This window comes from Trachemys scripta, chromosome 3, assembly GCF_013100865.1.
Source record: "Trachemys scripta elegans isolate TJP31775 chromosome 3, CAS_Tse_1.0, whole genome shotgun sequence".
NCBI lineage: Eukaryota > Metazoa > Chordata > Testudines > Emydidae > Trachemys > Trachemys scripta.
Window position 1 is genome coordinate 75,033,781 of NC_048300.1, and position 13,863 is coordinate 75,047,643.

The window sequence follows — 13,863 nt, forward strand, 5'->3', positions numbered from 1 at the left end:
AAGGCCCCTTTGATCCTGAGGGCTAGGCTCGGAGCTGGGGAGGGGCAGGGCTGGGGGCGCCCCAGCCAGGGGCTCCCACCGTGCGCCAGGCTCCAGCTGCTAGTCCCGGTAGGGCTGGGGAGGGACAGGACTTCCTCTTCCCCTGCTGGATCAAACCCACCTCTGGGAACCTCCTCCAGCTGCAGGAAGCTCTTGGTCACTCACTTCTGCCCTGCCTTCAGAGCTGGGCTCCCAACCAGCAGCCGTGGAGCATTCTGCAGCTGGGGGAGGTTCCCGGAGGTGGAGCTGACCTCCCCCAGGCTGCTGGGGGCGCCTGAATCGGGGGCTCCTACCGCGTGCTCCAGCTGCTAGTCAGGCTGGGAAGGGATGGGACTTCCTCTTCAGCGCAGAGGAAGTCCTGTTCCTCCCCACCCCAGCCGGGACTAGCAACTGGAGCCCAGTGCACAGTAGGAGCCCTCTTCCCCTACAATAGCCAGATTTCATGGGGGAGATCAGATTTCATGGTCCATTATGTGTTTTCATGGCTGTGAATTTGGTAGGGCCCTATTTATGAGTGATACTGAAACTCTTGCCTTGTCTCCTTTGAGTCAAATACGTTAGAAGTAAAGTATAGTTTCAATTAAAGCAATCTTAGTAGTGGGACCAGTACCCAAGATGACAGTGGTCAAAAATAACTCACCTGGAATTAGCTCTCTATGATTATGATAATCCATTTGCACAGAACACCAACAATGCTTCTGCAGCAGAGATCTGAGTTTTTGTAAGGCAGCAATATTCAGATGTTATCCCAGTTAACTGATTTGCATGAGTATGTCCATTAGGCCAGACAGATCCCCGTTAGATTGGTATAAACGCCATGTAATTCTACTGACTTCATTTGGAGTTCAGTCTGGAGAGTTACACCAGTCTAAAATCACTGAGATCAGAATCTGGCCCAAAGTATTTTTATTTTAAATTGAATTTGTTTCAATTTGCTAATGTGGAATTGAATTGTAAAGTAATTATATTGTAGGAATGTGGAGTAAAAGTGCATTAATTTAAGGCTAATGTACCGAACTAGAAGTGGTAGAATTTATAAATGGAAGTTTTTTTAAAAGCAAAAATATATTATGCTTTGCTGGATAACATTTGCTAAATATGCTTAAATTCATTATGTCCTGATATTTTCCTGTCTTATTTATGGCTTTGTTAATGCTGTGTTCTCTGGTGGTAATGCTCATACATAAGCAGAAATATAAATTAGTGGAATGTCAATAGCTAACCACACTGCAGCATTTTAACGCTATTTGGATAAGAATGATTCATGAACATTGAACATTAAAAATCAATAGCAAAAAGCTCCCAAGTTGTACCATCTCAGACTGTGTCCTCATCAGCTTCCCTAACTTCATCATGGTCAGGTGATTGCCCGTTTCTGGGTGGGAGATTTCTAAGGGGAACCCACGCATTGGAAGTGGTGTTGGTGATTCAGTAGAGTAGTACTCCTGCTCCTCAGTCAATATTGAACTAATGGGCTCCAGTAAATTGTTGGGGTTACGGGAGATGCTGGGCTAGAGTCTGATCTTTGTTACTGGTGTAAATCTATAGTAATCTTTTGGGTGTAATATAAAACTGAGACACTGAACACTTCTGGTAATTAATGATTCTGTACCCAATTTTAATCCTACACAAATGTAAATCAAAGTGGCATCAATGGATTATATCAGAGTAAATAAGATCAGAATCGGGTCCCTCTTCCTCCCCACCCCCGGCCCTGCACATTGTTAACACCAGTATTCTGGTCCAATTCCATATAAACCTACATTTAGGCATTATTCTCAGGGCTTGTCTACACAAATGTTTAGTTCACGACAAGCTGGAGGCCGAATCTACCCGACACTATCCTGCCATGGTCTAACTGTCCCTGTAGGCCCTGCTGATGCCCATTAATAAACTGTTAACAGTGAATTATGCTAAACCAAATTAGAGACACTAATTCTGAAGGAGAGTGTCCACACAGGGGTCTAATACAGTTTAGCTAATCTACTTTAAATTCACACCTTTGGTTAATTTAGATTAATTTTCCTGAGTGTCCCCGTGTAGACAAGCCTAAAGTGAATTTTTAAGAGGTACTTTAACTTCCCCCTGGATAAATGCAGAGTTAAACAATATCTTACTAAGGCTACATCTACACTACAGGGGGGAGTCGATTTAAGATACGCAAATTCAGCTACGTGAATAGCGTAGCTGAATTCGACATATCGCAGCCGACTTACCCCGCTGTGAGGACCGCGGCAAAATCGACCTCCGCAGCTTCCTGTCGACGGCGCTTACTCCCACCTCCGCTGGTGGAGTAAGAGCGTCGATTAGGGGATCGATTGTCGCGTCCCGACGGGACGCGATAAATCGATCCCCGAGAGGTCGATTTCTACCCGCCGATTCAGGCGGGTAGTGTAGACCTAGCCTAAGGCTCTAAGTCTACCTTGTCTTCAGTGAGATAGCCTGGATTACAGCTTAAGGGAAGAATTAGGCCCAAAGTAGTTCTTAAGACAATGGAGGTGCTTCTGCTTATCCTAACCCATCTTCAAAAGTACAGCTGAAGAATGGCATCCTATTAATTGTGAAGGTCCCTCAACCTGGATATAATTTGAAATTAATCAATATTGTCTGAACTGAATTATCATTGATACTCCCATTGTGCTCTGATAAGGTGTTCTCAGTGGGGTTTTTATAGGTCCTGTAGTGTTACTGCGCAGGTGGAGAGAATCCTATCAGTAATCCTTACCAACTAGTTTATAAGTGGCTGTTTGCAACTTGTACTTCAGCTAGTTTTTCAGTAAAATAATATGGCTGTTTTAATACATTTTTTAAAACATCCATTAAATGATTAATCCACATTATGAAGAAACATTGGAAAATCGTATAAAGAAAACAACCAACCAACCTGTTAAATGTAAAGAAGTGCGATACAGTTTTAGTCAAAAAAATTCAAATTTGGCTCCCTAAAGGTAGGCTCCTCAATCCACATTTAGGCATATAAATAATAAAATGTGCTTTACCATGCAAAAAGGTGCCTAACTTTAAACTAGTTTGTGTGTAGGACCAATATAGCCTTCTATGAAGAAGTTACAAGATGTTCTAGAATTATATAGGGAGATACTGTACAGGAGGCTTTTAAAAGCAGAATAAGTAGTTCAAATGTTTGTCTTTGGGGGAGAAACCCATCCATCCATTCTTATGATGCTTTTATGATTTCTCATTTCCTTTTTCTTTTCTATAAAGTTTAAGTATAAAAAGGTTTAAAATGCAAGGTTTATTAATGTGACATTTTACATGATTTACCATCTAGCCTTTGTCAAGTAATCCACAGCTCTCACCAAAACTTGTAATGGGAGGGAGCCGGGAGGAGAATTTAAAGGATGCGACAGTGGGAAACAATGCTCTGGGGCCTCCTCTTTTAGCACGGGCCCTGTCATCTCTGTGATGTCCTTTGGTGCGGACACTGCATCTCCTCCTAAACCACTTTCTAATACCTCTGGACTAGGTAACCCCCCGGGGTGCTGGAACAATTTGTACAGTGGGGATGCTGAGAGCCATTGAACCAAACTGTAAATCCTGGAAACCACTTGAAGCCAGGGAGTGTGGCAGCGCAACCAGCTCCAGCACCTATGACCCCGCTTGTGGTTAGGGCACTCACCTGGGATGTAAAAGATCTGAGTTCAAATCCATTCTCCATCTGATTTGGAACATGGACTTGATCCAAGTTTTCTCGTATGCCAGGTGAGTGCTTTAGCCATCAGATTATGGGCTAAACTGGGTTGGGTCTTTCTTAACTTCTCCTGTTGGAGCTGTTACACTTTGTATAAATAATTAAATGTTTATTGGATCAGGGACTTGACCCTGACTCTCCCCCTCCCAACTGAGTACCTTACGCTAACCACCAGACTATAGAATCAGCCTCTCTCTGGTCTAATAAATTTTAACAGTGAAAGTAATTAACTACTGGAACAATGTACCAAGGGTTGTGATGGATTCTGCATCACTGACAATTTTACATCAAGATTGGATGTTTTTCCTATGACAGATGCTCTAGTTCAAACAGGAATTATTTCAGGGAAGTTCTATGGCCTGTATCATAGAGAAGCTTAGACTAGATGATTAGAGTGGTCCCTTTTGGTCTTGGGATCTATGAATCTATAAAAAGTACTACCACATATATGCAGAAAAGGCAATAAATAACACTTGCTGCAGGAAACATACCCTTGTGTTTCCTCAGGCATAATATAGGATTTTGCATATATGTTATTAATAATTATTTGTATAGCAGTGGCACATAAAAACCCCAATTTAGATCATGGACCCATTGTGATAGGCATTGTATATACACCTAACAAGGGACAGTCCCTCCCGTGAACAGTTTATAATCTAAATAGACAAAGTATGGAGGAGAAACAGAGGGGTGAAGTGAGTTACCCAAAATCACCCAGTAAGTCAGTGACAGAAATAGAACCCAGGTCTCTTAACACACCGTCCAGTGCCCTATCCAGTAGATGCCTATAATATGCTTAGTTAATCACAATTCACTCTGCTGGTCAAAGGTGCAAATGTACAGTCTTCACAATTGTTCACTAAACAGGCTATATGTTTATTTGAAATGAAATCTCAGCTACTACTCAAATAGAATTTAGGATTTGCACCCTTTCTTCAGCTCAGTCATCAATTAATTGAATGGAAGGCATAAGATTATCAGCAGAATTAATTAACCTTAAAGAAGAAGAGAATTAGTGTGCTGCTTTTAAGCTCTGGGGATTTGAAGAGCTACAGTATCTCACACCAGGATTCACAAGTATTTAAACATAAGGTTGTGTGCAGCAAATTGAAAGTAAAAAAAAAAACCAACACAAACAAACCAAAGGAATAAAATCTGGTAGTAATATGTTAGTATTCATGATCACTTTTGGACAAAACGGTCACAATCTCTAATGTCTAGGTTCTCTCATTTCTCAAAAGGGGGATAAAAATGAATGGAAATATATTTCATTGACATTATGGCTTGCTGCAGGCTAAAGTTGAAGTGTAATGACAGCGTCATGTTAAACCTTATTCTAAAACTCCTTGGTATTGCCGTAGGAACTGAAGAATTGTGGTGAAGTCCCTTCATCCACAATTTCCCTGATGAAGTTATAACAGTAAGAAGATATAACTAACATTAACCAGAATGAAATTCCATGATTTTTAATCTTTACCATAGTAACATAGAGTACAGTACCTCTTGAGTGCCCTGATTTCATAGGTATGTTCTATGGTAAGTTTCTGACCCATTACTACACAGCTGGAAGTTAAAAAAATCTCAATGAAGGAGCAAATTATACCTGCTCCCATATCTGGGCAACCTCTCTGAAGTCATGAGGGTCCCACTGGTATAACTGAGACAAAAGATGTTCCCAAGTCTGGTTTTTCATTGCCCTGACATTTCAGGTGGGTCTCTAACAGTGACATCTCATCTCTGCATAGCCCAATTAGATTCCTAATTCTAAAACCTTTTAAAAAGAGAAGGTAATGTTTGCGAAGATGTCAGACTGACATGGGACTAACTTGGTGACTTTGTACCTTTTTAACATAAATGTAAAGGAGGTTGTTTACATGAAGTAATACTGGACTCTGGCATTGCATCAAGCTGCACTAAGCATCACTGGGCTATAGAAGAGACTTTTATTCATGGAAGGATATCTTCAATTCAAACATTTTATCTGAGAAGTTTTTGCTAAGGCTGGAAAAGAAGTGAAAAATGCATTTCCAAGACTGGGGGAGAACCTCAAAATGAGCCAGATCCTGAAGCTGATTAAGGGCCCTCAATTGCAACTGAAGCTAATGGGAGTTAGACACTCAGCACTTCCCATGAGGTGATCCACACCTTGTAGATGGAAAAAGGTACATTAAGGGCAAAATTCTATCCTCAGCTATACCTGTGCTACCCCAATGAAATGTATGTGGTAGCTGGGGTGTCACTGGGGTCAGAGTTCAGCTCTAAATATCTAGAGATGAAAGGGATTTGCCAACCCAATGTTATAGCATCCTTTGCAGGCAATCCATAGTACCACAGAAGCATAGGTTTTGGAAGCAGCTGCTTTCCCATTTTACTATGAGGGAGAGATTGCAAGAAAGTTAGCTCTAAAGTAGAGGAAGAACTCAATTTTTTTCAAGGATAAGATGGAAAACCCCAGACAGGTAATAAAATAAAGTGCACACTTCAATCAAATGCCTTTAAAACAAGCATTGGAAATGAACCTGCAAGTCTTCTTTTGGAATAAGTTCATAGAAGGAATAAAAAACATACTCAGCTTGCAAGCCTTCAATAGTGAATTCAGAACCCTCTTTAACAATGCTGAATAGAAAAACATTCAATATTGATTTAACAAAGTGATCTGAATAAAACATCAGCTCAAGGGGTACAGCAACATTCAAGTATCATGAAAGCAAAACTGAAAACACAAAGCTCTCTTACCTGTATCTTTGCTTCGGAGACTGTTTCTCAGTTGATTTGAAAACATGTCCAATATAATACAAAGGAAAAAATAAAAAGTTCCAGTTTGTTGCAAACCATGTCAGAGTGAAGGGTGCATCGAATTTCTTAAAGGTCAATTTTGCTAGCTGGGTTGAACCGGACCAGGAGGAGCAGACACCCAGGACCACTGCCACTCCCCAGAAAAATTTCTTGAGTTGGGTCACTGAGCATTTCCAACAGCAACGATTTCCCCTTCCACTGCCTTCCACCCCAGCCTGCATCTGTGCTTCTGCTGGGGCTGGAGATTCCCGGGAGTGCTCATCCCCTGAAGAGATGAAAACACAAGAATTAATAAAGAATTCTACACAGCATTTTACTTTCCAAGAACCAAATCCTGGGCCCATTTGGAGTCAAAGGGAGTTTTACCATCGACTTCAATTAAATAAGGATCTTGCCACAAATATGTAGTTCATTTCATACCACACTAAAGCACCTAGCACATTTTGGGGACAATGCAGGCTAATAATAATCATCATCTCTACAGTGAGAAGTAAGGTGGCAAAATGAAAAGTGAAATTACATACTGTTCTGTAGTCATTACGTTAGAAGATTTACAAAAATAATACTGAATTCTGCTATGACATGCAAATGAATGAATGTTGTGCTGTTTAGCTTCATGAAAGATCAATGGGAATAACAGCGACATTCACAATCAATACTGTTTGGGAGTCTTAGAACTGCATATTTTGTGCAACATCGTGTTTCTTTCTAAAGTGGGGAGAGGAAAATTTATTTATTCTTTCAATTACACTGGCGTTACTCTGGAGTAACAGCAATGGGCTAGTGTTATTGGTGTGGCTGGAGCACTGCTGAACTCCAGTAATCCTTGGCTGGTGAAATAGCCCTTTGGGGGGCTGTTACCAGCTGGTGAAACTTAGAGCAGTCTTTGGGATTCTCTAAATTGCACTAGGGACTAGGCCACCTTAGCCTGCACCTCCTTGAGTCCTGTACCAACCAGGGTTCAGCCAGACCTGAGGAACAAGCCCAGCAACTTCAAATTTACACCAATGTAACTGCAATCAAAATATGGCCCAGAGAGACCAATTTTCAAACATTGGTATCTTAACAGAATGTGCAAAATCCATATTTGGCTGCTTGAATCTGCATATAGACATGTAAATTGGGTAGTTGGGCACCTATGTGCCCATTTGACTGATCAATTATAACATTGCAGTAGGCAAATTACATGGCTAAATTTGAAAACTTGGCCACCATTTTATTCTTTGCCTGAATGACAGCTGGTATGTCTTCTCTATTACCAGCTGTGACACTGACAGATTGGTCAATTTGTGTGTGACCATACCAACTTAACAGGAGGCACTGAAATGGTAAATAGGGCCATTCCTTGTAGATAGTTCTCAAAGCCATGTTAAGTAGACTAGAATCTTTAATATGTTTGCCTGTATTGTTTGTTAGAGAATCCAAGTGTAGATGCTGTGGGTTTGCATTTACCTTGTTAGAAGTTAACAATGTAACCAGATTAGTTTGTAGATACTAATTCCCTTTCATGTCTTAATTGCATGTGGATGGGTCAATTAACTTTAAGATCAAAGATGTAAGATACTGTAGGAAATGATATTATTTACATTTGTCTTCAACATAATTGTCTATGCCATAATGAACTGCCTTTACAATTTGATTGGTTAACTGCCTTATGTTAATGAATACAATTAGTTACCTGTGTATGCATAGGAAACAGGAGATTAACTTCAAAGCAAAGAGCCTGCTGTGGCAATTGCTATCAAGAGAGTATCCAATGGCTTCAACTATAAAGGAAACTTCGGGCCTGATCCTTTTAATTTCAGATCTGCTTAAACTTTGACAGGGAAAGTCTAAACCACAAGACTGAGATTTCCAGGATTTCTTTGGATTTACCCTGGAATTCTCATGGAAGAATTTGAACAAACTCTGCACTCGGACTGTATCCTTTTAAATTGATTCCAGAATTCTTTTACAAATCAGCAGTCTCACCATCTCTGCTATGAAACTAATCTAAGAACTTTACACACATTTGTATGTATTTTGATCTCTTAACCATACGTAAATCTTTCTTTTTCTTTTATTAATAAACCTTAGATTTACTTAATAAAAATCGGCTGTAAGCATGTACTTGGGTGAGATCTGAAATATTCATTGATCTAGTGGGCAATGTGTCTGGTCCCTTGGGATTGGTAGAACTTTAAATATGGTGAATAAGGCTTTCAATAACCCCTCACTATATTAGTCTGCCTGGATGGAAGCCAAAGGTTGGATTGTTTAAAGGGGACTGTAGTTTGGCTTCTTGGTAACCAGTGTGGTATTACAGAAGCTATTTGGTTACTAGCTTGGCGAATCTAATTAATTATAGACTAAACCACCAGTTCTGGGAATTGTCTGCCCTATTCCTTGCAGTTTGCCCTGAGTAAGCATTCTCAGTGTGGCCCCTCCAGGCACCATGTTCACACCAGCACATACTGTACTTTTACCTTCTGAACTAAAGGCCAATCCTATAGACTGATGAATGCCTTCAACTCGTATCGAAATCAGTAGGCATTGATGGTCCTCAGCATATTTCAGGAAGTGCTCTGCTCCCTGAAGGACCAGGTGCTTACAAGCTTTCTGATGGCTGTTTAAAGTAATTCAAGCTCTGTTTAAGACATTAGTCACCTGCATGTGATGCTGCTATGCAGTGTTTTCATTTTAAAAGCTGATTTCTTTAAGGTATGCTAGTCCATTCATTCTGAACACAGATGAAGTGCTAATTCATGTTGAGGGGCTGGAACCTAGAAAGCTTCAAATGCATTCACAGGTCATTTAATACACTGAAAAGTGGAAACCAGAGGTTTTCACATTGCTGCACTGCATCTGCAGGCTAGAATTAGCATCAAGAACAATAGTTCTGTATCACTACACAATTTAAAGCCAGGTTATGGGACATCCACACACAATTTTTTTTTACTGAAGAGATCATGCAATCTGTATGTTGAACTGTTATATGTCTGTTTAGAGTTTTACAGTGTGACTTGGGTGTTTACTGATACACCTCTACCCCGATATAATGCTGTCCTTGGGAGCCAAAAAATCTTACCGCGTTATAGGTGAAACCGCGTTATATTGAACTTGCTTTGATCTGCCGGAGTGCGCAGTCCTGCCCCCCCCGGAGCGCTGCTTTACCGTGTTATATCTGAATTCGTGTTATATCAGGTCACGTTATATCAGGGTAGAGGTATATAAGCTAATACGTATGTAAGCCAATACACATGTAGACCAAAGGTATTCTCCAAAAGTACACTCTGTGTTGCTACTTAACTCTAAAAAAAAAAAAAAGATAAAGTACATGATATGAGGTAACTATATCATCTAATAAAACTATTTTGACACAGAAAAAACACAAAAGAACTCCCTCCCTGCCCCCGATTAAGCACAATGGGGTGTTTTCAAAACGTTGTGCATCAGTTGCACATCTAGACATCAAAAAATGGGGCCACATGAGTATACAGGAGCAAGGATATTTAAGTAGATATGCAGTTATATAAGGTTTTTTTGAATGGGTTTAAAATATTCACACAGAAGTAGGGAAAAGAGAGTTCTAATCTCTTAGGCCTTGGCTACACTTGCAGCTGTACAGCGCTGTGAGGTAAACCTGTCTTCGTACAGCTGAGTAGGGAAAAGCGCTGCAGTCTGTCCACACTGACAGCTGCCAGCGCAGTGGCATGGCCACACTTGCAACATTTGCAGCTGTGTTGGGAGCAGTGCATTATGGGCAGCTATCCCAGCATTCATGTGGCTGTAATGTGCTTTTCAAAACGGGGGAGTGCAACAGGGAGCGTGGGGGGAGAGAGTGCTTTTTGGAGCGTGTCAGCACTCTAGTTTGCAAGTTCCAAACTCCCGGCCCCCTGCTCATTCTTTCACTCACTCAAAGCAAACAGCAAACTGTTTGCTTTTTCTCTGTGGTACGAGCTTTGAAACCGGCACTTCCTCATTCCTGCAGCTGGTCACCACAATGGAGAGGATTGGCTACTTGACAAGGTGATTAGTACAGCACTGCAAGCGTTTACAGTCACACCCGTGAGTCGTAGCCACTCCGCTGTATCTCTTATGCTTCTCGGGGAGGTGGAGTACCTGCAGCAGTGTACCCAAGGAGATACAGCGCTGTAAGTGCCCTGCCAGTGTGGACAGGGAGTGAGTTACAGCGCTGGGGGAGGCTTTACAGCGCTGTAACTCGCAAGTGTAGCCAAGGCCTTAGTCATCTACTTTCAATTTTCAGTGGAAAAACCGTGTGGGCAGCTTCCCATGTAAATTTACATGCACTAAAGGGTCAACTTATTATCCAAGGTTAATAAAACATTACATTAAAAATACATTTAGATTGCAGAATCAATCACTCAAAGTTAGGAAATGCCAGAACTGAGACAGATAGACTTGTCTGTTAAACCTTAATTCATGTCCCCTTGTGTGGATGCATTATTATACCTTTTTTTAATTACATGATCACATGTAATTAAAGCTTCCTGCCTCATTCAACACATAGACTGGACGGAATTCAGTGACCAAGACAGCTGTTCAATATTTTTTCTTTTTAATCATTCAGTGTGTAATTCCCCACACTTATATGCTGAACACCATATAACCCTTGCAATGAATAAGGAATTATTAATTTCCTCATGGTCTTCTTTATGGCATGTGTCACTGTAGCACTGAGTGATTCACAAATGTTAATGAATTTATCTTCATTACACCTCTTCCCCACTTTACTCTTATTCCTGATCTGAGGTGAAATAAGTTGCACAAGAACTATGTGTAGAGACTTACATGCTTGGTCCTCCTGCATGTATGCAGTCACATTTTCCTGCAGACCATACCCATTTTGTCTTTGACCCTGTCTCTTTTGTACCTCATGCCATATCACATGCATTAGCTCTGGGAAATGGTCTCACCCCCTCAGGCTTTTCAGCACTTAGATCTGCAGTAGAATTATTTTCCCAAGTAGGTGAGGATGTGTGAGGTTTTTCCCTCTGCTTTTCCTGAATTTGCATGTGCACACAGAGGGTCTGTCTATACTGCAGCTGATGTAGACATACCAGAGCTAGCTTTGATATAGCCAGCTTGATAACAACAGCAGTGAAGCTCTGACAGCAGGGTCTAGCATTTGAGTACATACCCAGGGTCCTGGGAAGGGTTGTTCAGCCCATGCTGCCACTGCTTCACTGCTATTGTTATTTGAGCTAGCTACATGAAAGCTAGCTCGGGCACATCTACACATGTTGCAGTCACATCTCTAATTGCAACGCAGACATTCTTTCGGCCCAAATGCTGAGTGTCACTGTGGCTGTGTAAGATCCAAACAGAGCATAAACAATGTGCTACCTCTGCACTTATGGGCTAGAAAGCAGAAAACAAGCACAGGGGTCCTTCATATATTGGGGGTGTGGCCAGAGTTCAAGCACTGCATAGATCCCCGGCTCTGGGAAGGTGGCCAGGTGTCCAGTTTTCAACTGGAAAGTCCGGTCAAAAAGGGGACCTGACAGTAAAGTCTGGTTACTGCAGGGGGGACACCGGGTTATCACCCACGCCAGCCCCTACTCAGCCGGAGCCATCTCCAACCTGTGTCAGGCGGCTGCAGATCCCAGCCCCGGCTCTGCAGGTGAGTCCCTCCCAATCTGGGGAGAGATGAAAAGCAGAGAGCAATGGAGGCAGTGGGGAAGAGGAGCAAATGGGGGGTGGAGCCTCAGGGGAAGAGGCGGGGTAGGAGTAGGGCCTTGGGGGAACAGGTGGGGTGAGGGAGGTTCCGGCACTCTGGCTGGAGAGTCCATTTTTTAAACATTACAAAGTTGGCAACCCTATCCCTGACAGCAAAATTCCACATGGGGGCAGGAGAAAGGGGTTAGTGGGCAGTGTCTGCTTCTTCCCCAATACTTTGCAGTAGTTGCTGTAGCCAGGCACCAGAGATGGCTGAAGCTAGCTTTGAATGGAGGGGTAGTGGGGTGTCTGCTCTGCATGGGGAGCAAGGGGAGCTACTGAGACTCAGCTGGGCTCTAGACTGGGAAGAGAGGGTGTGGCAGTTTGCATCTCTCTTACTGGCTGCCGGGGGTAGCTCCTCCCGGCTCTATCATCCCAGTTTCTACCTGCTCCCTGGCCAGATCCCGGGTGCTATGTGTTAAATACACCAATAGAAGTGTTCACATTGCACAAATGCAGTGAAAGACAATACTGAATGTATCACTTTACTTTGAAAATGATCTCACAGATCAGGGTTTGAATTTCTAAGGATGCTCGTACCTTAGACCATCTAATTTGCATGCTGGATGGAGTAAAACTTATTCCTGTCAAAATGAGCTACATAATGTTGGAGAAAGAGTCCTGTGCCTCTCTTCAAAAAGGCTTTTCTAGCTTACCCTATTGTATAAGAGTTCTGCATGTGGTTTCTTTTAATTTGTCTGTAAGACAAACTGCACCACCCATCTTTGATTTCCTGTATTCATGGAGGGCTAGAATATGTCATACAGGTACAGTCATCAATTGGGAAAGTTGCATTGCCCTTGAGAGAGACCCAACGACATTGTCCCAGAATCAGATTGCCTCCTGGAGCTTCATACAGTGTACAGGAGTATACAAACTGCAACACCTTTTTAAAGTGTTCAGAGATCTCCTACAGCTCTCCTGGTGGGACCAGACAGTTGTATTGGCTGGCATGTATGATAGGCGGAGCTACAGCTTTGCTTACCTTCTCCCTTCCCTGCCTCCCTAGGGAAATGTCTCTGGAGCAGTCCCTTGAGTGGAGTGGAATGCATTTCTGGCCAGTTTCTGTGCAAATGCACAAGGAGGAGGAGAGACTCCTTACTCCCTTTCCCCCAGTGCACATCAGCATACGGATCAGTTAGAATCTAGCTCTGCATCTGTATCAGACCAACAAAATGCCTTTTATATTTGCTAATGTAGTACACTAAAGAAATTCTATTTTCTGATCTCGAGATTTCCAGTATTTATGCTCCCTTTGCTCCTTCCCAGCAGGCTGAAGTATACACAAGGGGCATCCTGCCTGAAGCAGTCAATCATGATACCAGGACAAAGAAAAAGTACTTTTGTTTTTTTAAAGAAAACTTTCATTCAATCGTTCCTACTTTTTATCCTCATACAATGTCATCCTCTCTTCTTAGCCACTGCTCCTTATCATTCAGTGACAATGAAAGGAAGGAGCCTTCACAACCAAGGACAGTGCCTATGCCCAATAGCAACTGTCCGTCTGCAATCCTCCCCAGAGACTAAGGCCACGTCTACACTACCACTTATGTCAGCAAAACTTATGTCGCTCGGGGGGGGGGGGTGTGTGGAAAAAAACA

The 13,863-nt window shown here is 42.1% G+C and overlaps 1 protein-coding gene across 2 annotated transcripts in view; it reads right to left on the reverse strand.

Annotated features, from left to right (window-relative positions):
* Positions 1–13,863, reverse strand: part of SLC35F3 (solute carrier family 35 member F3) — a 277,895-nt gene that overhangs the window by 80,108 nt on the left and 183,924 nt on the right. For both annotated transcript variants that reach the window (XM_034765091.1, XM_034765092.1), the window contains one exon: positions 6,485–6,809. In XM_034765091.1, the coding sequence (XP_034620982.1) occupies positions 6,485–6,809 (325 nt within the window). The remainder of the gene's footprint in view (positions 1–6,484; positions 6,810–13,863) is intronic.